This window comes from Antennarius striatus, chromosome 24 (genome assembly GCF_040054535.1).
Source record: "Antennarius striatus isolate MH-2024 chromosome 24, ASM4005453v1, whole genome shotgun sequence".
In the NCBI taxonomy this organism is placed as follows: domain Eukaryota; kingdom Metazoa; phylum Chordata; class Actinopteri; order Lophiiformes; family Antennariidae; genus Antennarius; species Antennarius striatus.
In genome coordinates, this window is record NC_090799.1 from 5,157,078 (window position 1) to 5,182,045 (window position 24,968).

At 46.3% G+C, this 24,968-nt stretch overlaps 5 protein-coding genes across 10 annotated transcripts; 1 reads left to right on the forward strand and 4 right to left on the reverse strand.

Moving 5' to 3' along the window:
• Positions 1-319: 319 nt before the first annotated feature.
• Positions 320-1,960, reverse strand: LOC137591679 (frizzled-7-A-like). Its single transcript, XM_068309815.1, has one exon. The coding sequence runs from the start codon at positions 1,958-1,960 to the stop codon at positions 320-322; it is 1,641 nt and encodes a 546-aa protein (XP_068165916.1).
• A 2,266-nt stretch (positions 1,961-4,226) lies between these two features.
• Positions 4,227-9,956, reverse strand: LOC137591266 (uncharacterized). 2 transcript variants are annotated; one of them, XM_068309159.1, is made up of 9 exons: positions 9,338-9,373; positions 8,411-8,481; positions 8,206-8,339; positions 7,913-8,038; positions 7,644-7,814; positions 7,312-7,404; positions 7,010-7,102; positions 6,784-6,886; positions 4,227-6,498 (listed from the first exon to the last, which is right to left on the reverse strand). In XM_068309159.1, the coding sequence occupies exons 4-9, from the start codon at positions 7,943-7,945 to the stop codon at positions 4,796-4,798; spliced, it is 2,196 nt and encodes a 731-aa protein (XP_068165260.1). In that variant the 5' UTR covers positions 7,946-8,038; positions 8,206-8,339; positions 8,411-8,481; positions 9,338-9,373; the 3' UTR covers positions 4,227-4,795. The 2 variants fall into 2 exon arrangements, with proteins under 2 accessions (XP_068165260.1, XP_068165259.1); XM_068309158.1 differs by lacking the exons at positions 8,206-8,339; positions 8,411-8,481 and adding an exon at positions 9,644-9,956 and having other exon boundaries at positions 9,338-9,424.
• Positions 9,957-10,167: 211 nt separating this feature from the next.
• Positions 10,168-17,006, reverse strand: mlpha (melanophilin a). 5 transcript variants are annotated; one of them, XM_068309168.1, is made up of 16 exons: positions 16,878-17,006; positions 16,211-16,325; positions 14,808-15,029; positions 14,450-14,562; positions 14,212-14,256; positions 14,047-14,105; positions 13,878-13,967; positions 13,701-13,800; positions 13,274-13,467; positions 13,008-13,088; positions 12,699-12,926; positions 12,160-12,330; positions 11,741-11,902; positions 11,588-11,644; positions 11,360-11,402; positions 10,168-11,219 (listed from the first exon to the last, which is right to left on the reverse strand). In XM_068309168.1, the coding sequence occupies exons 2-16, from the start codon at positions 16,318-16,320 to the stop codon at positions 11,176-11,178; spliced, it is 1,719 nt and encodes a 572-aa protein (XP_068165269.1). In that variant the 5' UTR covers positions 16,321-16,325; positions 16,878-17,006; the 3' UTR covers positions 10,168-11,175. The 5 variants fall into 5 exon arrangements, with proteins under 5 accessions (XP_068165269.1, XP_068165266.1, XP_068165268.1 ...); XM_068309165.1 differs by having other exon boundaries at positions 14,047-14,111; positions 16,878-16,999; XM_068309167.1 differs by lacking the exon at positions 16,878-17,006 and adding an exon at positions 16,792-16,810 and having other exon boundaries at positions 14,047-14,111.
• Positions 17,007-17,970: 964 nt separating this feature from the next.
• Positions 17,971-22,756, reverse strand: LOC137591280 (atypical chemokine receptor 3-like). Its single transcript, XM_068309178.1, has 3 exons — positions 22,679-22,756; positions 21,235-21,413; positions 17,971-19,972 (listed from the first exon to the last, which is right to left on the reverse strand). The coding sequence occupies exons 1-3, from the start codon at positions 22,694-22,696 to the stop codon at positions 18,841-18,843; spliced, it is 1,329 nt and encodes a 442-aa protein (XP_068165279.1). The 5' UTR covers positions 22,697-22,756; the 3' UTR covers positions 17,971-18,840.
• dph3 (diphthamide biosynthesis 3) lies at positions 22,694-24,163 on the forward strand. Its single transcript, XM_068309182.1, has 3 exons — positions 22,694-22,878; positions 23,359-23,433; positions 23,528-24,163. Exons 1-3 carry the CDS (start codon positions 22,771-22,773, stop codon positions 23,597-23,599), a joined length of 255 nt encoding a protein of 84 aa, XP_068165283.1. The 5' UTR covers positions 22,694-22,770; the 3' UTR covers positions 23,600-24,163.
• The last annotated feature ends 805 nt before the right edge of the window (positions 24,164-24,968 follow it).

The window sequence follows — 24,968 nt, forward strand, 5'->3', positions numbered from 1 at the left end:
AGTGCACGCTGGTCTCCATAAACGAGCAGGTCTTTAATAGCTGACATGGAGGTCGATGCTGCTGCATCAGCACATGTTCAACCAATCAGAGAAAAGAGAGACGGTTCTGGTTCTGGTTGTGCAAGCATGAGTTACTGACCAATAAATCAAACGTTACCTGAGTTCGACTGGAATTCCTATGAGAACTTGAAGGAACAGTGGAAAGATCCAAACACATCCATCAGACCAGTAAAACTTGATGTTCTCACACCGGATCTGAACCCATTTTTAGTTCAGGATCAGACATATGTGCCACAGAATTGCCGCTGTCCAACTGTCTTTACACGGTCACCACTTCCTGGTTTCTGTTGGTCAGTTTCTTACAGAATTTTTGCCATGATTGCAGCGTCTTCCCAGACCAGATCCAAAAACTAGTCATGATCCCGACCATCATGGTCATTAGGTACTTCATCAGGAACACAGAGAAGACAGGGGTCATTGGCACCAAGTTGCCAGCTGGACAAGGGACAGCAAATCCCCTGCAGGTCTGCATTCGCCACGTCCTCTCCCACTGCACCCGGAATGCCTGCTCGTAGAAGTAGCATCCCATGACGGTTGTGGCGGACACAGTGTACAAAAGGCTGAACACTGCGATTCGCACCATGAACTTGTCCATCCTGTCTGTTCTGGCGCCATCTTGTTTCATGATGGTACGAATGTGGAACAGAGACACAAAACCAACCAAGAAGAAGGAAGTACCAATGAAGAGATACACAAAGAGTGGTACCAGCACGAAGCCCCAGAGGGCGTCCAAGTTGTAGATCCCCACGTAGCAGACACCGGTGAAGACGTCACCCTCCACCTGCCCCATCAAAATGACAGTGATGGTCTGAACTGCTGGAACAGCCCACACTACCAGGTGGAAGTACCGGTTATTGGCCTCGATTGCCTCATGGCTCCATTTCATCCTGGTCGACAGGAACCAGGTAAGTGACAGGACCACCCACCAGGTGGCACTGGCCATCCCAAAGAAATAGAGGATTATAAATAGAAGGGTGCAGCCTTCTTTCCTGGTGCCCTGGGCCACCATTTTGTAGCCATCCACAGTGAACTTATCGATACAAGCAACACTGTCCTCTAGCAGGAAGCCGGTGACATGGGCCCCTGCCACCATGAAGGAACAACCTGACAGGAAGATTATTGGCCTCTCGGGGTAACGGAACCTCCTCCTGTCCAACAGATACGTGAGCACTGTGAAGAGGGTGCTCACGCAGCACAGAACCGACCAGATTCCAACCCAGCGACGGCCAAGTTTTAACTCCTCCTCGTGGAAATACATCAGTCCGTTGGGTTTGGATGCCTCACAGGGGGCACCACAGTCTTCCACTGCCAGGAAGTGGTAGTTGAGGTAGGTGGGCACCTGGAGCTGTCGGGGGCAGGAGAAGGGCAGGTCGGTCTGACTCACCGGTTCAGACAGGCTGAAAACAGAGTTGGATGTTGGGTTGTCTACCTCGGTGGTGTTCTGTCCCACGCAGATGTCTCCTGCTCCATGGACTGGAAAGTATTCACAGTGAAGTCGGTCCGGCCACTGGAAGCCAAACCTATTCATAAGTGGCTCACAGCCCTGCCGCGCCCGCTCACATAGCGACCTGCAGGGCGGGATGGCCTGCTCCAGAACCGTACAGACGGGTGCATACAGGGAACACAGGAAGAACTTCAGATCCACGGAGCACTGGACTGCAACTAGTGGGTAAAACTGGTGAACTTCTAGTCCTGCCTCCTCCTGACTGCTGTGCCCCAGCAGGTTGGGCAGGATGGTCTGGTTGTAGGCGATGTCGGTGCACAGTGGTATGGAGATGGGCTGGCAGAGTTTGTTCTCCAGGGTGGACATCTCCGTCTCATACTGACTAGTGCAGGACTGGAGGAGAAACAAAGTGCAGCCCGTTATCCAAGCCCACCTCCAGCTTCCAGCTGCTGCCATGACAGATGACACAAAAGTAGTTTTTAAATGTTCGGCTGCTGCAAAGAAGAATTTCCTGCACTCCGTTAGTGTAACATTAGTCCTAACAGAAAGTGGAGGGTTCTTAACAACAGCTGCAGTCCTACAATGCTCACAGCCTGGAAGATCGATGGTTGAAGAAGAGTTCTGGCCACGGAACATGAAGGAACCGCCTCCCCCTCTGTAAGAGAGACTTCCGTTGCTAACAGTGGCTTTAAGTCCACCGTTGGTTCAATGTTTGACTCTGATCCACCAATCAAAGACTCAGACTTGGTCGGTTTCCGGGCGCCCCCGCCATTCAAGGCCTTTCCTGTAACCAGGAAGGGTGGCCTTGAAACTCACAGCCCTCACTCCTCCAATGAAATGATTTGTTTACTTGCTTTTGTTGCTGATGGTTGGTGGGAGTGAAATGGGCGGGGCAGGAGTCCCCACAGTAAACAAGTCTGTTTAAAGTCTGCATAATTCATTTTCATTTACTAATTATAACAAGTACTCCACCGCACTCATGTTTTAATGATCACAAAGACGATAAAATCTCGTAAGTCCAAATGTAAGACAACCATTTTACAAACTTCTTGGCTAGCGCTACTGGATAGGAAAGACGTACAAACTCCTGGAAAAAGCCAACGAGTTACTGCCATGACCAAAGACACAATCATGCATGCTAATGCCTTCAACGTTTTTTCAGTCACAGAGCATCTTCCTCCCACAAAGTCAGGGTTAGTAAGGGTAAGTTTAGTACGGGTTAGGGTTACTATGGGTTATGGCTAGTAGAAGATAGGGTTAGTAGGGGTTATGATTAGTAGAGGTTAGGGTTAGTAAGTTTTAGGGTTAGTCCATCTACCAGTGGGCCTGTTTCAAATGAAACTGAGACAGACAATGACCTAATGACCACCAACCTATCATCCATTTGAGACTTGGAATACCACCAGCTCCACAAGAGACCACTACAGTCCAGCTCCTACAGCCCTACCATCAGATGTAATCATGCTTCAGCCTGCTGCTCCTCAGATGGACCATAATAACAACGGCTCCACAAGAGACCACTACAGTCCACCTCCTGAAACCTTACAACCAGGTGCTGCTCCACCTGACAGAAGACTGACTGGAAGTCCCTGAAGGCACCACAAAGGCTTCAATCCATGAGGACCTTGTCACGTACAATAATCCCCTCTGATCCTAAAAGCTAGCTGACGATTTGGAGGATTGTCAGCTTTCCGTTTTTGGTCTTTTTATTTGCAGAGACCAAGAATGAAGAAGAACAAGAAGAAGAAGACTACCACATCTGCTTGTTTTGCATTAGAGGATACAGGTTTTTGAGACATTTGGTCCATGTTGACCATGTAGCAACAAACTGCTGCAGGTTTGTTGGGTTAGCAGATTAACTCAAGATTACATTACAAGGAGTGTTTGGCGTCTTTACGTTTGATGGAGGCTAGGTGCTAGCTCTGCTCTGTCGCCAGCAATGAACTGCAGTTGGAGAAAGTGAAATCAAATGCTGTGAGAAGTTTGGGGTTCAAAACATGGCTGGGATTCTTCAGGGGCAGAAATCAAAGACTGCGCTCACTTTGATTGTTCTAGTTAGTGTCTTATGAATACATTTCATCAAACGATGATCAGACGTCCATCAAATCCAAATGCGCCATTTGATATTCAGACACCTTTTATCTCTCCGCATCAAACTTCACATCCGCCTGTCAATCAAAAATCAAACCAATGCATTTATTCATGAGTGTTTTCAGGCCTCCTTCAAGTCGCACAAACATCGTTTGAAGACAACAGACAGACGACATGAAATTAAACGAGTCAAAGTAGAAAAGAAAGTGAGGAGACGTGAAGTCGCTGTGCAGCAACTGCATGAAGCTCCAACCCCACCATCTTCTACGCCTCATATCCACTTCCATCCCTCCGGACCACCTGATCCAGCAAAAGCACTTGATGGACATCAACTACTCCCACTGATTTAGTTCAGACACTGGGTTGAATCAAACATGCTTAAGTGCTTTTCTTTCACTCTGGTGGCTAACAGGCTAACAGCTGACTGTGAACATGTGGACGCTCACCTTTCGTTCCAGGGCAGGTACTTCCGGTGTCTCATCTTTGAAAAGGAGATCCCTCATCAGTCTGTTCCTTTGTTTTCAGCTGTAACAGAGTCTTCAGTCATTCTCATTTTTATTCACTCCATTCAACACAGCAGAAGAAGAAACCCTGCAGTCATTTGAATTGATTTGTTTTTATTGTTGACAAAGTGAGAGAACATCAAATAACCAGGGACATGTGTCTTCAGATCATTCCTGTTGGACATGAAAAACCAGTGCAGTCATCATGAGACAGACCCGGTCCATCTCATAGTCCCCCCCAAAACAGATGACCATCAACTCAATGGACCTGTCTACATGTTGTGGAATCTCACCAAGATATCTGCCAGCTGTTCTACGTTAGCTGATAGCAACAAACTGCATGTCCACATCACACCCCTCTGACCCACTAATGACGAAAAACCCTAGTAAAAACTCCTTCATTTGAGTCACAATAAAATCTCGTGATTTTGTCTTTCCTGGAACCCTTCAGGCAGATGGAGGACGCTCTGATGGATGTCCTGACGGACCATCAGACGCTGCTGGAAGTAGATTATTAAAGAAAAACCAAGAAATATACCAAAAACATCAAATGACTTAAATCTTTCTCTTCAAAAAATAATCAGAAAAACTCACGAAACGTTTCTCAATTCTGGACAAAATGAAGATAAACTGAAGCCAAACACGTTCAAACGGGTCAGAGGAGACAACGTGGTTTATACAGAACCACAACACCGGATCAGAAAATGTTGCAGTCGGTTTTATTGTTGACTTTCCCTCCTCTCAAGTTTGGAAGACCGTCTGAGTGTTTATCCACAATGGTTGCTGCCGGTTGACATGCTGCTGGTTGATCTGTTGCCGGCTGTCCTGCTGCCAGTACACGTGTTGCCGGTCGATCTTCCGCTGGTTGATCTCCTGCCAGTTGTTCTGCTGTTGCTTCCTTCTCGCCAGCCTCTTCGCAGCTGTCCATGTCTCCAGCTGGCAGGTCCTTCATACCCTGGCTCCTCCACAGGGGGGTCTGATCAGCCTGTGGAGGGTTAGCAATTCTACCTTCTTGGACACCAATCAATAAAAATTCTCTGATTTTCTCTGCAGCTTTCTCAGTCAGCCTTCCGACCTTTGAACTTTGAAAGCCTGTCATAATTTGATGCTTCTTCAGGTGGCGCTCTATTTCCTCTAGGGGAACAATGTTGCTTCCTCCTAGACGACCAATCTGTCTGGTTTCGTTTGTTTTTACCACCAATGGACTTCCTGAGGAGTCGACCCAAGCCCCATCGATTCTAGTTTTGGCTGGTTCCACCAAGTCAGACTCAACAAGAACAAATTCTTCAAAGCAGCTGGGGTCTACGTCAGAGGGCACTTCTTGTGGGGACAACTCACTGCCTTCATTAAATCTGCAGGGACGGAATTTAAGATTTGAAGTCGTTCCTGTAGAATGTTTGTCGCCACTTGTTGGAGGATGTTCAGGGTCCAACCCAGAACATCCATGCTGATCTGAAGAACTTCCTGCCATATTTTTTAGCACCTCCTGGAGGTCACTGAAAGTAGCTGGGCCTTCTGAAACCTTTCTGCAGGGTTCAGCTGCTTGACCTTGACTTTCAGAAGCTCCTCTCAGCATCTTTTCCAGAACTCTCCAGTCATTCAACGTCTGGATGGCAACCAACACTGGCAAGGCGGTGGACCTGGTCTTTTCTGGTTGGTCATATGTGGTACTTCCTAGATCCTCTGAAGCTGCTTGCTGGTGGCTTAGAGAACCGAGACAGGTTTGGTCCGTGATCAGCATGAGAACTTGGTTTTCATTTCCACCACAGTCTTCATTGTGGCTCATCTGGACAAGCACATGTCCTCTCCATGGCCTCACCAGCGTTGGATTGAAGATGTGTCCGTCTGAACCATGACCCAGTCCTCCTCCGTTGGAGCAGCTCCCTTTCTTGTCGGCGTCTCCATCTTCCTCCTGATCATTTGCCTTGTGTGCCACCAAATGGGCAGCATGTCTCTTTAGTGTCTCCTGACTCTGAGAAGCTCCCGTAATGCTCGGTTGGTCAATGCGGACGATGTCGTCTGCAGCTGGCTGGGTAGGATCTGTTTGAGTCCCCAGGACGTCCTGCTTTGACGATCCAGCTGACTTCAGTCTGAAGTACCTCTGCGGTCCAGTTATGCCTCCAGAGGCCGGGTCGCCAACAGCTAATGGGGGAAGGGAGGATCTGAGCTCCAACATGTGAGCAGCAGCTTGTGGCTCATTGCCCTTCAGATGTTTCTGGACTTTTCCATCAGGTCTGGTCTGAAACAGATCCCCTTGAGTTCTAGGAGTTCTGATTCCCCTTCCTGAGCCCTTTTTTCTGCCTGGAAGTTTTTCCACTGTGTCCCCGTTGTCCTTCAATGGTTCTAATTCGTCACTGGTAGAAACGACGCCCCCTTCAGGCCGCTGGTCTTCAACCCTCCCTGAAAGACCATGAAGGAGACGTTGGGCCACCGAGTCGCATCCAGAAGTTGGGAATCAACAACAGACACATGAAACTCTCAGGGTTCTGTTTGATTCTTCTGATGGTTAGGGAACAAGAAACTCATCTGGTTGAAGGCCATCACCATAGAAACCAACAACCATTAGAAGGCATGCGTTCATTAATACTTTTGATCAATAATTAAAATGGAATAGAATTTAAAGGGTTGATCAGAGCAGGTATTGATTACTTGACAGACGTACGCTGATTCCTAATCGATATTTACCGAGCACATTGTCTCCACCTCCACTGGTGACATCATCCTCATCCTCGCCTTGTCTTGTATCCCAATTGGTGAATATTTCAGGAGTAACAACAACGCCATGTTTCTGTGTGGAACAAAACTACTAATGATCAATCATCTCCATCCAAACAGCATCACATGCTCTTGTAAGATGTGTGATGAAATCACACAGGGAGGGGCGGGGCCTGTTCACTTCCTTCCTGAATACCTCCAGTAAACCTGTGAGCAGGACAACCTCCTCTCTGAGTCGATCACGTTCAATTCCAACGATGTCAGAGATTTGTCTCTTCCCCTCTGATGCCTGACAGGAAGAGGAGGAGCACAGGAGGAAGAGGAGTAGAGGAGGAAGAGGAGCACACAGATAAAAAAAAACAGACCATCTGCACCTTCAAACATGAAGGGCAAGGTTCATATTCAGGACAAATGTCCACTTATGACACAAACAACATGTTTCTTCCTTTTCGACACCAAACTTATGTTGACATGCAGCGTCTTAAACCAGTGACTGACCGTCAGCAGCTCCTCCGTCCGTTGCAGAGCTTCCTTCAGCCATTCACAATGAAACAGAAGCAAGCTGTGATCCTGACGCTGACGCTCTAACGCCTGTCGCACAATGACGAAGAAGAAGAACAAGGCAGAACATCCCAGCGTCGGACATAATGAAGCTTAATCTTTATAAAGAAGTCACTTTATGTCAACACAGATATGACAGCATCAGCTTTCTGTGAAGTCTGTGTGAAGCCTGTACGTCATCTGTATGAAGCCTGTACGTCATCTGTATGAAGCCTGTATGTCACCTGTGTAACACCACCTGTCGTGACACCATCTGTGTAACCTCTGACCTTGCTGGTGCAGTCACAGTGTCGTCGTGACTCCCACAGCAGCTCCTCCATGTCGCTCAGCTCCTCCTTCAGCGTTTCCACCTGATATGTGAGAGCCAACCTGTCTCTGCGTAGCTGTGCGTTAGACGCAGTGGCCTGGTGGTATTTCTGCTGCATCTCCAAAAGTGACTCCTGAATGCCAAAAAAACTCAATGTTCTAATGTCACCTTATGTCAAAGTCTGGAGGACAGATAAATACAGTACATGGACTGATCCTAGCAGGAACTGACCCTTATGTCTGTGACTGACGCCTCCGTCTCCATTGAGAACAACCTGTCACAGCTTCCTCCAGGAGATGAAGCTCCACCCAGAGAGTTGAGGGTGAAGGCTGGAAGACTTGAAGCTGTCCTTGAACCCTGGGAAGAGGAAGAAAAATATATTCATCACATCGCATCCATGTTTGCTTTCATTTTTATCAAACTCCATCAGAGATTAAAATGAGAACCGTTAGAAGGTAGGAATTTAACTAAGAACAAAAACAAACTCCCTCCAGTGAGCTATCAGGCCTTTCCTCCTCACTGACCAATCAAATCATCCGATTCCTGGTGACTGCAGTCAATCACAAGACCTCCAGGTGGCGCCAGACTGGTTGAAAACGTGTATGAAGTATCTGCTCTAGGGTCCATCAATTGATCCCTGAACCTGATCGAAGGAGCTCTGAGGGACTCAGACAAGCAGCTGTTGAGTCATGTGACCTCCTGTTCATCGGGAGGAGTTAAGCAACTCACCAGCAGTGTCTCTCAGACGTTCCTCAGACCTCCTCTTCTCCCTACAGAACCTTCTCCTCTTCATCAGACATCTGCAAGCAAACGAGCCTGTCTTCTCAGTCCTCCTCAGCAGACAGGTAACACTGACACTGACAGGCAGCATGTGAGGACATGGATCAGCTGATCACTGCAGTCAGCAGACGGACTGTCCAATCAGCAGCCAGGCCACACAGTTATCGATCCACGCATTGATCAGGTCAGTGAAGTCCAACAGGCCATCTGTTGACTGAAAATGCTGACCTGGGAACAGTCTCTGATCAATAAAACCTGACCATCCAACCATCAAGTCACTGCTTATTGATTGGCTGGAGACTGCTGGTTCTTGATGACATCACAGAGATCATAGGGCATCAGAAGCATAATTAATTAGAAGTCAACAGAGGGACAGACAAGAAGGACGACACAGACCATAGTGTTTCTCCAGGACAGGTGAGGATACGACCCTCTGTCCTCCTGAAAGGCCCTCCCAAAAAAAAAAGGGAGCGCCAGAGGAGCACGAGAAGAGCAAGAGGAAAGGATGGACTCATCTCCATCACGTCTTCATCACACAGAGAACCACTTCCTCATCTTAAGACAGAGTTCTAACATCTTTCATGACTGTGAACACGACAGACCTCTGACCTCTTCGCACTCAGTGACCCCATACCAGCTGATGACCTCTGACTTCTACAGGTAATTTTGATGTGTTAAACTTTAGCTTCAGTCTCTAAACATGAAGATGTCTGAAGAATTGTTTCTCCAATGAAGGAAGGCAGGTTTCATCATGTCACACGGGGTCTCTCCATGCCCACCAGAACCAGAAGCCAATCAGCAAACAGTCAACAAACATGTGGACCAATCAGGTGACAGTTTATCACACAGTTCTTCTCAGAATAAAATCCTCCTCACCTCTCTGTGCTGTTGCTCCAGCTCCTTCATCTTCACTTCTCTGGTCGCCTTTGTCTCAGCTGGGGTCGCTGCCAGCTCTGCCTCAGCCTCTCACACACAAATCCATATCGTTATTGATGGATCAATAGTAAACAAACACAAATCATTTTACTAATCTACAAAACACAACAAATAATTAGTAAATAAATCCAGGATGTAATTATAAATTTAAAACCAGCAGTAAGTTACATGTCAGAACTACAGCGGCTGTGACGTCACCATCTTCACAGCAAATCAATCATCAGATCAGTGGATAAGCGGCCTGACCTCCCGTGCGATCCGGTTCAGAGCGCCGTTCTCGCCCGTCTGCTTGTCCCTTTTCGGGATCCTCTTTCTCCTGGGTCCATGGGAACCCATCACCCGGAAGCGGAACTGGATTATCCCCGCAGATCTGGTGCTGACCGGCAGCTCCGAACCGGGACCCAGAGGCAGTGCTGAAGGATTGGGTTGGACGGTTTTCACCGGAGCTCGGATAGTCCAAACAAGCCCAGACTTCCTGATCCAGTGTTTGGCGTCATATTAGCTGGAGTGACGCCACTCTGCGGCCTGTTGTCGCTAGCTGACGTTAGCCAGCTGTTAAACTAATGTCCACCGCCATTGTGTGCGGCCGCCGCCAAAATTTAAAGCTCCTGTGGTGGGCGTTACCAGAAGTTCCCGTTTGGACCAACCAGATGGCCCGCAGCCGCACGGAAGGCGGGACTTTTCTGTAACGGACAGGAAGTTCACCCTGTCCCAGCGCGTCTACACGAAGTAAATAAAACAACACCGGAAATAAATCCGGAATACTTTTAATGACGGACTAGCACCGGTGCGTCAAATTTTATTGATTTACTGAATCAATCACCCCAGAGTTCCGTTACTTCATTGATCATAAACACTGACATCAATATATATTACTTACTATTATCGTTAATACAGCATTCATTTCATTTTTACAATCAATAAATGAGGGCAGTTCGTCACTTCGGTCATCAAATATTCTCAACACAGATCACATCAGAGAAACCAAAAAATTCAGACTGCTTTGAAATACAGATGATTGTTGGTCAGAAGTGACCAGAAAACAATCAGTCAGGACATTTAAAATACACTTTTATGATATCATTTTTTAATTTCAAATATTTTTTTTTTATAATATTTTAAATCTTTCATAAATGTCAGTACATTTTTAACAGAAATTATACTTGCTGAAGTAATTTTTGATGGATTTTGTGTTTTATTGAGTCATATGTGTTGTCATTTATCTCGACTTTTAAGTGATGCTCTTCGTTTAATTAGCTTAGCCTGGGGAAAGTTTCTGTTTCTTTGTAAACAATTCTTTAAATCATGTAGCTCCCTTCATTTCCATTCATTAAAGACAGAGCGTCCTCGAGAGGAACAACTGGATTCAGCTCGAAGGAAATTTAAGGGTTCAAAAAGGACAAAAATATTATGCTTGATGTAAAAAGGCTGATGGTAAAGGACTCATAATAATAATGTTATTTGTTAGCTAAGCCCACAGTTTGGTTCTGCCAACCAGCGACCAGCTGTGAAGTCAGTTTTTTTCATATTTGAGGGATATTTACTGCCAGCAAACGTGTTGCTAGCTGCCCCCACCCCTACCTGAAGAACTACGACATAAAAGCAGTGTGATTTTAAAACCACAACATGGGTGTTTTAGAGGTTTTCAGGGTCCAATAACTTGACAGCATTGTTGAAATATTTTTTGGGATCGACAGGAAAACTTCAGTTTTTCTGTGTTTGTATCTTCATGGTTGAAAATGTTGATGAAGACAGGATGACTCAGCATGTTTCCAGCTTCAGTACATGTTGGATGATTTCCGCTGCACTCCGTTGGAGTTTTCTGTCAGAAAAACAAGACGTTCCACATCTGATCAGTTCATCTAAAAACTTTCACTAAGAAATTGTTTGCACATGGAAGCCATGTGAAAATATTCATTGTCAGATTGTGTTCAAGTGAATAAACATGATAAAGTTCCTTACTGGAGTCCAGCAGTGATTTCTTCTTCTGGTAAGATCCAGAACCCTGTTTGGAAAGCAAAACTCATGAACAGACTTAAAATGCAACATCATCATAAGTAATAATAATAGTTGTTACTATTATTGTTATTATTGCCTTGTCATGTATATGCCTTATTTAGATGGCTGTTGACAAACATTTAACACTAATTATTTCATAATGACTCATCAGTAATTTGGACAAGGACCAACCTTCTTCTTGGAGCCAGTGGTGTTCAGAGCAGCAATCTTACTCTCGATGTCAGACACCTGCACAGAAATGGACGAACATCTGTGAATCGAACACAAACACTAGAAACCAACCAATCATAACTTAGCCTGTGGCATGGCTCCGCCCTGACCCACCTCGCTCTCAGCGCTCTGGACTCTGGCGGCGGTCAGCGCCACCACGTCCTCCAGCTCCGACAACTCTGAGTCGGCTGTCCCTCCGAAACGACTCGTGGCACTTTGCTCAAGTTTTTGTAGCTTGGTCTCCAGTTCGTATGATTTCCCTGCTGCCATGTACACCTGGAAAGGAAGGACGAAAAGCACAAGTAGGTCACCTGAGGGGTTGTTGGCGTGTCCACACCTCTGCTAACCCTAACATGGCCTTCATTGCTTCTCTGATGAGAGGTTTTGTGTTGAGACACAGCGGTGGGGGGCTTGAAGCCAGTCGATACAATTCCGTCATGCTTCAAACAAGACGGGAGGGGTCGCTTAGTTTGACCTTCACACAGCAGCAGGTTAGGGGAGAATGAGGCGTGCAGTCCATAGTTTAAGCTTACATTTTCCTCAAGTTCCCTGAAAGCATCGTCTGCCTGCTTAGCATCGGTTGCTACTACGTTGGACCGGTCGACCGGCTCTGAGAGGCCGTACTCGACCATTGCGTTTTCTGTGGCGTTAATGGTTCTCAGGACCTCAGTGGTGAGATCACATAGGGCGGCAGCAGTTGATCTCTGAAAGCCATGTTAGAGGACAGGTGTTAGCAGTTGGAAAAGGGCAACTGGTCCAGTAGCAGAAACCAGCCTGGACGCTGGCGTCAGTTTCTTCTGCTCAGACTGGACCACGTCTGCGTGAACATTTTGAATAGAAACAAGATAAGCGGAATGTCACAGAGGCATCTGGACACCTTCCTGCACCCTGACTGAGGGGTAAACTCCTTTCTCTGTCTGAAGGACACTAGGAGGTACTAAGAGACCTTAGGAGACACTGGGAGATACTAGAAGACTTACATGACGTCAGGTTCCTTTTTATACAACATCAGACTACAAGCTGCGAGACCGATCTGAAGCCAGAACGGACTGAGGTCAGGCGATTGTTCTACCTTCTGGGCCTCCGTCGGCATCTCGTCGCTGGACGAGCTCAAGTCTTTGTCCTTCACAGAGTCCAGAGCGGCCACCGGACCTCCCCTGATGCCTGCTGGACCTTTCCCCATGGAAATGGACTTCTTTCTAGTATCTTCATCAGACGACAGGACCCGGTCACTCAGAGTACCTGCCAGCTCACTCAGCTTCCTCCTCAGCTTCTCCTCCTCATTCTGACCTGATGAAGGCTAGGGTGGAACACAGGTTTATGGGTTTCTGACCAAGTTGAGGGTCAGCGTGACATCACTACCAACACCATCTCATCTCACCTCGTCACCGGTCGTCATCTTCTCCTCCAGGCGGCTGAGCAGGCCCTCGATAGCAAACATCCTTTTGTTCAACTCATTCATCTAGAAGCCAAGAAGAGATGAGGAGAAGGAGATGAAAAGGAGGAGATGATGAGGGAGAGATAAGGACACATCAAGTTTCTCCTCAGCTCAGAGACAATGCTCAGCTCTCATCGGTCAGCTGCTGGACCTCTGAGACCCCTGATGGGCATGTTTCAAACCAACACTCTGGTCACATCCTTACTCACAGGCGGCGCTTGGCCCAGGTTCTCCTGGGAGGAGGCTCTACTGTTCCGGCGGCGATAGGGGGGTTGGTGGTACATGGGGGGGTATCTGGGATACTCGTCTTCATCTGAGGTGTCGACATACTGCTGACGAGCCACCGATGAGCTGATCTTAGACAGCGAGCGAGTCGGGACCATTCGGTTGTCTGCATATTCATCTGACAGTAGACAGGAAGATGGAGACAGGCAGAGAAAGACAGGTAGATAGAGACAGTTAGACACAGACAAGTAGATGGAGACAGGTATACACAGACAGGGGGACAAACAAGTATTTTTGTTTCAAACGTTGGTGGAACATTGGTGGAACTGCAGGTGCTCTAATAGCCACTAGGGGGCAGACTGCCTCTGATCTGGTTCCTACAGAGGTGCTGTTTGTGTTCTTCATGTGTACCAAGTCTCATGGCGTAGCGGTCCAGACTTCTCCTGCGGTTCATCCGGTGGGTGTACATGTCATAGTCCACATCATTCCTGTGAACCCGGTCCTCCTGCATCTGTTGCAGAGAAAAGACAAGCTGAGACCACCTCTAGCCACGTTCTAATGCCAGGTCCCAGGACTTAGGTATCCTACCTGCATGGACGCTCGTCGAGAACGAGGGAAATAGTCCTCTGGGTCAAAGTCCAGAGGATGAACCGACAGCAGACGTTTACTCTTCCTCATCTGACAGGACAGAGGAAGAGGAGTTGTGTCCACTTCCTGCTTCACTTCTGAGTCAGTCACAACGTCTTGTTTGTCTTACCGCTCTGTATCGCTGGGCGTCGCCCTCCCCATGCTCATCCTCCATGCCGTTATACAACTCTAAACCTCCACAGAAGACACACCCAAGTCAGGTGTGAAGTGAAGAGCTATACAATGTTTAAACTAATAACAACTAAACCTGAAGGCAGAATCAGCAGAGACTCACGACTGCGGAAGTCCGGCATGCTTTGGGTGTCGTCATCACGTCCACCTGGCGAGGAGATGAAGATGCATATTAGTGTCACAGGAAGCCACACCCATTTCTATCAGAAGAAACAACACCCAACTCCCTCAGTCACACCTAACCACACCCACTGCTCCAGTCACAGGTAACCACACCCACTGCTCCAATCAAAGCTCATCAGTCACATGACCGTTATGGTAACAGTGATGTCACAGCTCACCATCTCCATTCAACCTTTTGTAGAGCGACCTCATCACCTTGGCGCTGCCAAAGCGTTTGAAGCGGTTCCTGACGTTGTCATGGTACCAGCCAGCTGTACCAATCTTCACCACCCTGTAGGTGAAAACATGCCACATAAGATGTTAACCGCTTTGACAAACCGGGCTCCAAATAATAACTAGCAGATTACCACTCTCACCAGTAGTTGTTCCAGTGAGGCGCTAATGCTAACAAGGTAGCACACAGAAGGCAGAATGACGTGATCAGGACAGACGTGGCTGTGAACCCTGTGTAACATGTGTGAACCCTGAGAGCTCCACAGCGACTGTCAGTAGCCACACGTACCTGTGGGGGCTCACCTGGTCATGCGGCAGCTGTCACACACCCAGCCGTGCTCCTTCTTGTTGTAGCGGCTGCAGGACTTGCAGGTGAACATGTTGCAGTCTAAACACTGACGCTTGCTGTTGACCAGGAATTTGAAGGGCTGCAGGCAGCAGATGCAAAGCGAGTCGGAGAGGTGGCTCTGAGAGCCCAGCAGCTCCCGCTTGGAGTCCTCCTTCTGGATCCTGGTTCTGAGCTCCCTAGAAGGCAGGAAAGGAAGTCAGCAGCTGGGCCAGAGGAGCAAGGGGCTCATTGGTTTTGTTTATGCTCTATGTTTGTCCTGTGTATGTAGTATGTATGCTCTATGTATACCCTATGTATGCTTTACGTATACTCTATGTATGAGCTATAGAGACTACGTATGTTCTATGTATGACCTATGTATTCTCCATGTGTTATATCTGTATGTGTTATACATACTCTATGTATGACCTGTGTATCTTCCTAGATATACTTTACGTAGGTCCAGCTTAAGTTCCCTATGTATACCCTCTATATGTCCTGTTTATGTTCCTATGTATGTCGAGTGTATGTTCCCATGTATACTCAATGTCTATGTTCTGTGTATGTTCCTATCTATACTCTATGTAGGTCCTGAGTATGTCCCTATGTATACTCTATGTATGTCCTGTGTATGTTCCTACATATGTCCTGTGCACGTTCCTATGTATCCTCTATTTATGGCCCATGTGTGTTCCTTATATCTTGGGGTCAAATTGAGGTCAGTCGGGTAGCTTTGTAGGGTCAAAAAGTAATTTTTTCAGTTGTAATCAGATTACCAGCTGTTCCTGTCTATTACTCATCAGACATTGATCAATACAGAATCACATCATCATTGATTATGGACTATCAGTGAATACTGCACACACAGGAAATACAGTGTGTCTTCATAAAGTGTTATTTAAAGCCTCTCTGCTTGTTTGCCTGGGGCCTGATGGAAGTTGGAGTCTCTGTGGTGAACAGAAGTGTCTTTGTGAGCCTCCTGTTTGCTACTTTTGTGCCATTGCCCATGTGACTGCGTGATGATCGACTGACTCAAAAACATCTTTTCGGATCACATTTCTCTAGAGGTCACATGAACACGTGGACTCATACGTCACAACGTCACCATGCCCCTGAACGCACCTGTAGAGGTGAGGAGACTCATCTGTGTGTGATGACCTCACGCTGGAAGGTCGTCCCTACAGAACACACCATCTGTTCATAGTGTGTTACTGTAGAAGGTAGGTGGTGACATCATCATCCACGATGACATCACCGTGGACAACAAGAGTCATGCGATGATCATGATCATCACATCCGGCTTTCTTTATTAACCAACACCACAACACAACAAAATCAACTGATTGATCAATGAAACAGATCAATGCACAGCGCTTACCCGATCCGCTCCTCCTCGGTCTTACGAAGGGTAAAGTCACGTTGGATCACCCCCCACACATGTTTGGCCTCCTCGTCCGTCAGACGGGACAAATCCAGTTTACGCTCCATTTACGCTGCGAGTATTCATAGAGCATACATAGAGCAGATTTTCAGCATTCAATAGCATCCATAGAGCAAATGTTTACCACACATAGAGCATTCAAAGATCATACATAGAGCATATATAGTGCAGATGTTCAGCATACATTGAGAATACATAGAGCAGACGTTCAACATACAGGGAGCATACACAGAGCTTACATGGAGCAGGCATTGAGCATACATAGAGAATTCATAGATGAGGCGTATGAAGTGAATCACTTTGACGTGTTCATCTTCATGTTCAGGCTCAAACTGTTGAAACCTCTAGAGCCGGTTCAAGTTCTGGATGCTATCCGTTAGCACCACACCCAGAACACATTACACAACCACTGAAAGTAGACACTGGCGCTGGACGCGTCTCATTTCTGTTCCACTCTTCTACTGAAGGCTGCTACAGACCTTCAGAGTAAAAGCACTGACAGTCCTAGGAAAGTTTACCGGACCAATGAAGAACACCAGCGTACGTCTGTCCCGTCAATCAGAACACCGTCAGACAAATCAGATAGACAAAGACAGGAACTCACCAGAACCACCTGAGTCCAGCTGCTGAGACTGAAGATCAACAACGAAGGCTGAGGCTTGAGCCAGAGAATCAGCTGATCACATGGCAAGCATCCTCATGACAACACACACACACACACACACACTGAAACACACACACACACACACACAAACACATTGAAACACATACACTGAAACAAATACACGCTGAAACACACACCCACGCACACAACTGAAACACCCACGCACACACTCACATAAACACAACTCTTTGTTCCAACTCTTTCTCAATGGCATTATGTTGGTTGTGTCTCAGGAGAAGCTGTGATTGGTCGAGTTCTAACATGGGATCATTGTTATATTTTATAATCTATGATCTGGAACAGTGATGTCATCACACTCTGCCATCTTCACATTTGCATTGCCTCTTTTTAATTGGTGGAGTCTTGTCACTGCATTAACACGGATTAAGACTCTGTGATCACCTTCCCTTCTTCCTTCCTTCTTTCTTTCCTTCCTTCCTCTCTCCCTCCTTCCATCCTGTGTCCTTCTTCAGCCACCAAGTGTCATGCTTCATCTACTGCTGACTTTTATTGTGGCTTTTAAAATGTGAACCAGAACCTTCAGAACAAGTTCAAGAGGTTCTACTGAACAATTTCTAGTGGTTCTTGAAAAGATTGCCCCACATGTCCAGGGGTCACCGGGTCGGTGAAAGGTCAAAGGAAGCAAATAGATGAAGATAGGCGGCACTCTTCTTTGGTCCTGGTTCTGCTCTCAGCCAGTCAGTTGTCTGGAGACAGGATGTGAGGAATGTTTTCACCAGTAAACATGATGGTCAAAGGTCAGCATGAGCTCCCCGTTCACAGAGACGTGTTCAGTTTGTTCTTCACCGAGGTCAGAGGTGAGCGCCTGTTAGCAAACAGAACCTGATGAGTGTGGTAACTCTCATCAGGTTCTGAGTTCTGAGTTCGGTACCTGCTCTGGTCTGTGAAGGAGGACCCAGGTCAGAGCCATGGAGTCTCACCTGGTTATCACAGGTGTGACCTCGCCAGGACCAAACCCACCAACCCAGAATCAGATCCAATTATTTCAAAGAAAGGACACAGAGAAAAACTTCCGGAAACTTTTAATAGAAGAACAGATGAACTGACATTTGATTCACACCAACAGAACCTTCATCTCTATTCTTCTGTGATGTTATGGACACCTCCCAGCTGTTTGTCCACTTGTTCAACACAAATCAAACATTTGTCCGTCTGTCTGTCCTTTTTCCTTCCTTCCTCCCTCCCTAGTTCTTTTTATTTCTCCTCAACAGTAGACCAGCACTGGACACAATTACTGGTGTATGTGGGTCTGCTGTGGGTCTATTAGGGTCTAATTGGTTCTATTAGGGTTTTCTTTCTTTTCTTTAGGGTTTATTTGGGTCTACTTGGGTCTGTTAGGGTCTATTTAGGTCTACTTGGGTCTGCTAGGGTCTATTTGGGTCTACATAGGTCTGTTAGGGTCTAATTAGGTCTCTTAGGGTCTATTTGCATTTGTGGGTATTCAGGGTATCCCAGGGTTTATTTGGGTCTACTTGAGTCTACATGGGTCCGTTAGGGTTTAATTGGGTCTGTTAGGGTCTATTTGGGTTTACTTGGATTATGTTAGGGTTTTATTTGATCTATTTGGGTCTATTTGAGTCTACCTGAGGTCTGAAACAAATAATATTTCATTCTACATTATTCATATGAACTGACGAGTCTGAAGAGCTCCTGAACATCCGTCTTGTCATCAACCAGTGGATTAATGTTTCCTGGTTCAGGTCTACATTAGTTGATTGGTCCACCCGGTGGGCTTCTACGTAGGGGAGCGTGAGCCTAAGACTCATCAGAACAACTTTGATTCAGGTATGTCCTTTTCAAGCGTTGAGACGCGAGTCTTCAAATGGGTCTTGGGACACCTGTTAGATACCCCGTGATGGTTCTTCTTGAGATGGTTTCAGGTTCACAGCAGGTCACGGTTATCCTCTGGGACAGATGAGACCTCTGTGTCTGAGGCTTGGGAGCCATCAATGAGTTTGGTGAGTCCTGTCTTGGTGGAGTACTTGAAGATAAAAGCCTTCATGAGGTCATAACGGTAGTTCCTGGAGAGGATGTTGTAGAGGATGGGATTGACGCAGCAGTGGAGGAGGGCGATGCCCTGCGTCATGTGCAGTGCCACATCCAGGAAGTTCTCCAGCTGGCAGCTGAAGGGGAGGAGCTGGAGCAGCCACAGGGTGTCCAGCATCAGAACGGTGTGGAAGGGCAGCCAGCACACCAAGAAGACCACGATGTAGGAGCAGATGATGCGGCGACTGGTGCGGCGCTCCTGGTCTGAAGTGGGAGAGATCACCGCCACCAGGAGCAGGTAGGAAACGGTTATGACGGGCAAAGGAACCACGAAGCCCAGTGTGATGAAATTCAGCTGTACGCCTGCCATCCACCATCGAATGTTTTCAGGTGGGTACACGGGCCGGCAGACCATGCCGCTGTGGTGCGAAGACGGGACTGCCTGTAGGAAGTAGGTGTCAGGGATGGAAGCCGCCAGCGCCAGCAACCACACCAGGATGCAAATCAACCGTCTCACCACCTTCTTCCTGCGGCTGTCACACACTTGTGTGAAAACGGCAATGGACAGGTAACGGTCCACGCTCATGCAGGTGAGGAAGAAGATGCTGCTGAAGAGATTGACACTGAAGACCAGGTGAGTCAGTTTACAGGCCGCCTCCCCAAAAGGCCAGCGCCCGCCCTGCAGCAGAGACGCCACCCACACCGGCAGCGTGGCCACGACGCACAGGTCAGCCACAGCCAGGTTCAGGACGTACAGGTGCGTCTCGTAGAAGTTCCTGTTCCAGCGCAGGTTGACCCAGACCACCAGGATGTTACCGGCCACGCCCACCAGGAAGATGCAGACGTAGAGGACGGAGAGGAGGCGCAGGAAGGAGGCGTGGCTGATCGCACCTGAACACAGCAGCGTCTCCACATGGGACAGGTTGTAGTGGTCAGTGAGGTTTAGCTCCTCCCAAAGCTCCATGAGCTCAGTGAGGTCATCGGCGCCGACACTCATGATGCTGATGATAATGATGATGATGTCACACCTGAACAACAAAGAGAAGCAGCAGAACCCGGATCAGAGCTGGCATTTGGGGGACACCTGAGTCAAGGGATTAATGATGACATCATGGATGATGTCATGATTAATGAAGGTGTAAACATTGGAAAGGACGGAGGTGAACAGGAAATGATTGATAATCAAAACAGAGATCAATTGAGATGTTCATGAGGGTCTAGAGATAAACAACAAATTATTATTAGTCCTACTAGCATTATTATTGCTAATATTACCAGTATGATTTTTATTACTAGTAATGTTATCATTGCTACTTCTAGTGCAGTACTACTAGTATTATTATTATTACTACTTGTGCAATTAGTATCATTATTACTACTTGTAGTAGTACTATTACTAGTACTACAAGAAACAAGGAGAAACAACATGAGGAGGAGGAAGAAAAGGAGGAGGAGGAGGAGGAGGAGGAGACACCACCTGAAGGAGGCCTCTGGGTTTTATTGGACCATCAGAATAAAAGCTCAACAGGAGCTTTTAGACTAAAAGGTCACGACCCTGAAAATAAAAGTTGACTGTGGGGCTTAGAAAAGAGGAGATGAATAAGAGGAAGAAAAGAAGGATGAACATAGAAAAACAAAGTTCAACGTTTAAACCTCAAACATTGAACTGACCATCTGACCAAAAACGCAGCATGCCGCCAGCAGGGCTTTGAACTGCGATGCGTTCACGGGCTCATTCAGGATTATGTTAATGAGCTGCTTTCACAGGCTCGAGCTGCCATGAGAAACTAGCGCGGCTCCTGAACGCAACGCAACGCCGTAAACCGACAGATGGGCCCCTGAACGCACCGTCACCAATAAAACGGAAAAATCGGCAAAAACCGACGCGAGCCGCTGGCACGTGACCAATGCCGTCCGGTCCGAATACGTCAGAGGACTTTACTTCATTCTCGGGTGGAGTGACGTCACCGCGTCAGCTCGTGTGCAGTGAAGAAAATGACGTATTTGTAAATGAGACTGGCTTTCAGTATTCCTATGGAGGAAATTTAAGGTGTCCTGCTAATTACACGACTTCTAGACGTTATAACGCTTTCATTTAGACCTCGCCAGCACATGCTTCATTAGCTCATCAAATCAGCTCGTATTGCAGACCCCATCACACATCAGCAGCCCCCATTTTTACCCCAGGCTGCAGGACGTTGTCAGGTGGATTTTGGAGGAACTTCACAGAAGTTCCATGACTGCTGAACAGAACCCGACCTGAACAACAGAACATGAACCGCACACTTACTGGTCAAACCGGACAGATGGCTCCGGTGCACTGTCCCGGTTGAAGGCAGCTCCTGCGGCCGGCTCACGTCCGTCTCCTCCGGATGAGTCTTCCGTCTGCCTGCAGCTGAACAAGCAGCAGAGACGAGGAGACGCATCTCTGCGGTGATTTATTGCGCCTTCAGCTGCGCCACAAAGGAGCTGAAGGAACCGCAGACAAAAGATGCGTGACGCCCCCGAACAGGAAAAGTAAGGCACTGTGTTTGAAAGCTGCCAAACAACTTTAATTCATCCTGTGGAACGTTTAAGAACCCGGAAGTGTTAAAGTTGACTTTATTATAACTTTATTCATGATTGCATTCGTAATCAAATACTGTATATTAAAGTGAATAAACTGTAAAGTTCAGAAGCACCACCGGCGTCACATGACGTCACAGCTACACGTGATAGTCCTAGCAAAGAGTTCATCATAGTGGACGCTGGTCCCCATGTCCCTCTGAATCAGGGTCCTTCCTGTCTCATCAAAACCAGAACCAAGGTCATAACCAAGGTCCAGTATCTTCAGGTTCGACCTTTAAGCCTTTCTGTGACATCAGAAACAATCTAACACACATAAATTGTGTAAATTTTATATTTTATTTACTTCACGTTTTGTTGTTTCTGTGGACAATGGCGAACGGAGCGTCATCAGTTCTACAGATTTAAAATTGAAGTTCGTGTAAGAAGAGAGGCGATGGGTTCTATTGGTTCTGATTCTCAAAGCGTGTAGCTTTACTGCCCCCTGGTGGCCGTAGTTGGTAGCGTCTAGTTAATTAATGTAAATTAGACTGAGTAAAATAGATAAAAGCTTCCGGTCTGACATTCAAAATAAGACATCTGACGACACGTCCTGTTGTTGTTTTTTTAATTTTACTGTACTAATGGAAATAATCAAACCACTCTAGCTATTTTTTTCTGTGTAACTGTAATTTTTGTAACATGAATGAGTAATAAATGCAGCGTTATTTAACATTAAGGAGTTACATTTATTTTACAATAAAGTTAGTGACATTTAGTTCCATTTTCCTCTGGCACTTTGAGGAGTCATTAAGAGAATGTGGCACTAGGTGAAAATGAGTTTGACGCCCCTTCACTTAAATTAATAACAAACAAATTCCGTGTTTAACCAAAAAAAATTTTGTTGTGTAATTTAATTGAATAACAGATACTGTATGTAGTTACACACTGTGACCACAAGATGGAAGTGCACACCCATCACCATAAACATTATTTACTACTAAAACACATCCTTTACAGCCATCAGTCAGGAAAAAACCTATATGTACATAAAGTGGGTGAATGTCAATTATTTGTTCAATTTATTTCAATTGGTTCAACATTTTCTCAGAATATTTAATTTTAGTTCATTCGTTGATTGCAGTGTTCTCCGTGGCCACTCTCTCTACAGTCACTCTGGCGTCACTCACCCGAGACGGCATTCCCATACGTCATCACATGGCGCCCATCCACATGGGGATTTTCATAACTTGGAGCTGACGTCGGATCTTATCCGGATAAAATGTCGGTGTTTCACGACGAAATCGAGATCGAAGACTTTGAATATGACGAAGACACGGAGACGTTTTACTTCCCGTGTCCCTGTGGGGACAAGTTCGCCATAACTAAAGTAAGTAGATGAAAGCTAATGGCCACCAGCTAGACCAGTATATTCACCAGTATATCTATTAGCCCCCTTGGGAAATTGTTTTTACGATTAGATGACGTCACATCTAGCTTCGTGTTGAACGCAAATCATTGGGTTAAAACAACCGGACGTTCGTGGTCTTTTTAAGAATCACCTTTAAAATGAGTCTTGAGAACCGACAGATCGGTTCCAGAGTTGTTGTTATTGTCCACACGTCAACAAACAAATCTAAACGTCACTCGTGATACTGACGTCATCTCTACTCGCGAAATCGTGGTTATTCAATTACATGACGTAATGTATAAGGTGAATCATGATCCGTTTCTCAATTCATGAAGGGGAAGTAAGACTGTTTAATATTTTTCATTGATTATTAAATGGATCGATTAGCACTCGGCTATCAAACCCGCCTGGTTGTGATTGGTCCAGAGGCCCTTAATGCTGACTTGTTGTCCTTTCCAGGAGGATCTTGAGAACGGTGAGGAGGTGGCGACGTGTCCCAGCTGCTCGCTCATTGTCAGGGTCATCTACGATAAGGTCAGCTGATGCCAGACGTTGATTGATGAGTGTCAGCGTCACGTCTGCAGATCAGACTCGTAACAACAGTAACACGTTCTGTTGTGTTTTTCAGGAGTCCTTCATGTGTGGAGAAATCATCCAAGCTCCATCCTCAGAAAACACACCGGAGCTGCTTCAATGCTGACCGCCGCCTGCAGAACCACAGAGTCACCTCAAAAGTCACAGACAGAAAAAAGGCAGCTCTGACATCAGCTGTTTCTCCTGTGATTTCTGCTGTTTGCCTCCTGCTGGTCAGATGAACTTGAGGAGAATCTGCCGTGTCTGACGGCGAGTGGCGTCATGAAGTGTCCTAACCCGCTAAAGGACAACAGCAGGCCGTTGTAACCTCTGACCTCTATTTGACTGTTCATGTACAGTAATAATCATGACTATAACGGGCAGATGATTTGTCGTCTTGTCTCACAGTGAACTCCCAGACACTTAGCTCTGCCACTTTGTTTGTTGGGTTAAGAGATGCTGGGTAAGTCCCACAGCTCTGTCGAGAGTCACCATGCATCAATTAAATATATTTATGTCACATACCGGAGTCAGTCCTTCTCCTTAAGGTTTTAAGATAAATAAAGCCTCATTTCTTAAGTTATAAGAGGCTCAGCAGAAAGCAGGTTGTTCTTCTTCAAGAACAGAAACGATGGTGTTAATTCACTCCTCATTTTTTCATAGGAACGTCTGAACCACTTCTTTGTCTGGCCCTTCACCTAAGACCTTTTTACCTTTGGTGACTTTATCAGGAGTGTAAGAGTGGCGACAACGTAGCTCTCAGGATCCTTCTCCACCACGATAAGGTGATGGTTTCTGAGAGAGTAAAAAAAAAAAAGAACTCTTAAGAAACCAAAAGTATTCTAAATTTAATTTTGAATATTTGAAAAAAAAATTAAAATACTGTATAAAAAAATTTCCTCTAACGTTATTAAAATATATATCGCTTCTGTATTATGTCCTTAAAAACAACAAAAATTACCGGACGAACCGGAGCGCTGTGACGCACCTCGTCTAGTGTTCTATAGTGCTGCCCTCTGGTGGCCATCACGAGGAACCACAGATGGACGTCATAAAGTTAGACGTACTGAAAAATACCTCAGCTTCCGGTTAACGCCATCAAAATAAAATGCCATTAAGCAAAAATCCAAAACTGTTTAAATCAATCTGAACTTTAAGAATGGTTTAAGAGTGGATTGATTTAAACAGCTTTTGAGAACCATGACCTGGATAACTGAGAGCCTACACAGACAATTAAGCAAAAACTTTAAACCCGTAATCCAGGATGTCTTATTACACGTAGAAGGGGCATGTCATCAAATAAACCATCGCTTCCTTAAATCACGTCACACTATTAACACGAGTGGCACACCTGTAGATAATGGGCCATTTAGTTAAAGGCACAGCAGTAGAAATAGTGACTTTTGCCAACAATTAGCGCTAGCACCACCACAAGAGGGAGATGTAAGCCCAGAGTATTAACACTTCAGTTCACAGTAATTATCACTGAAAAATCT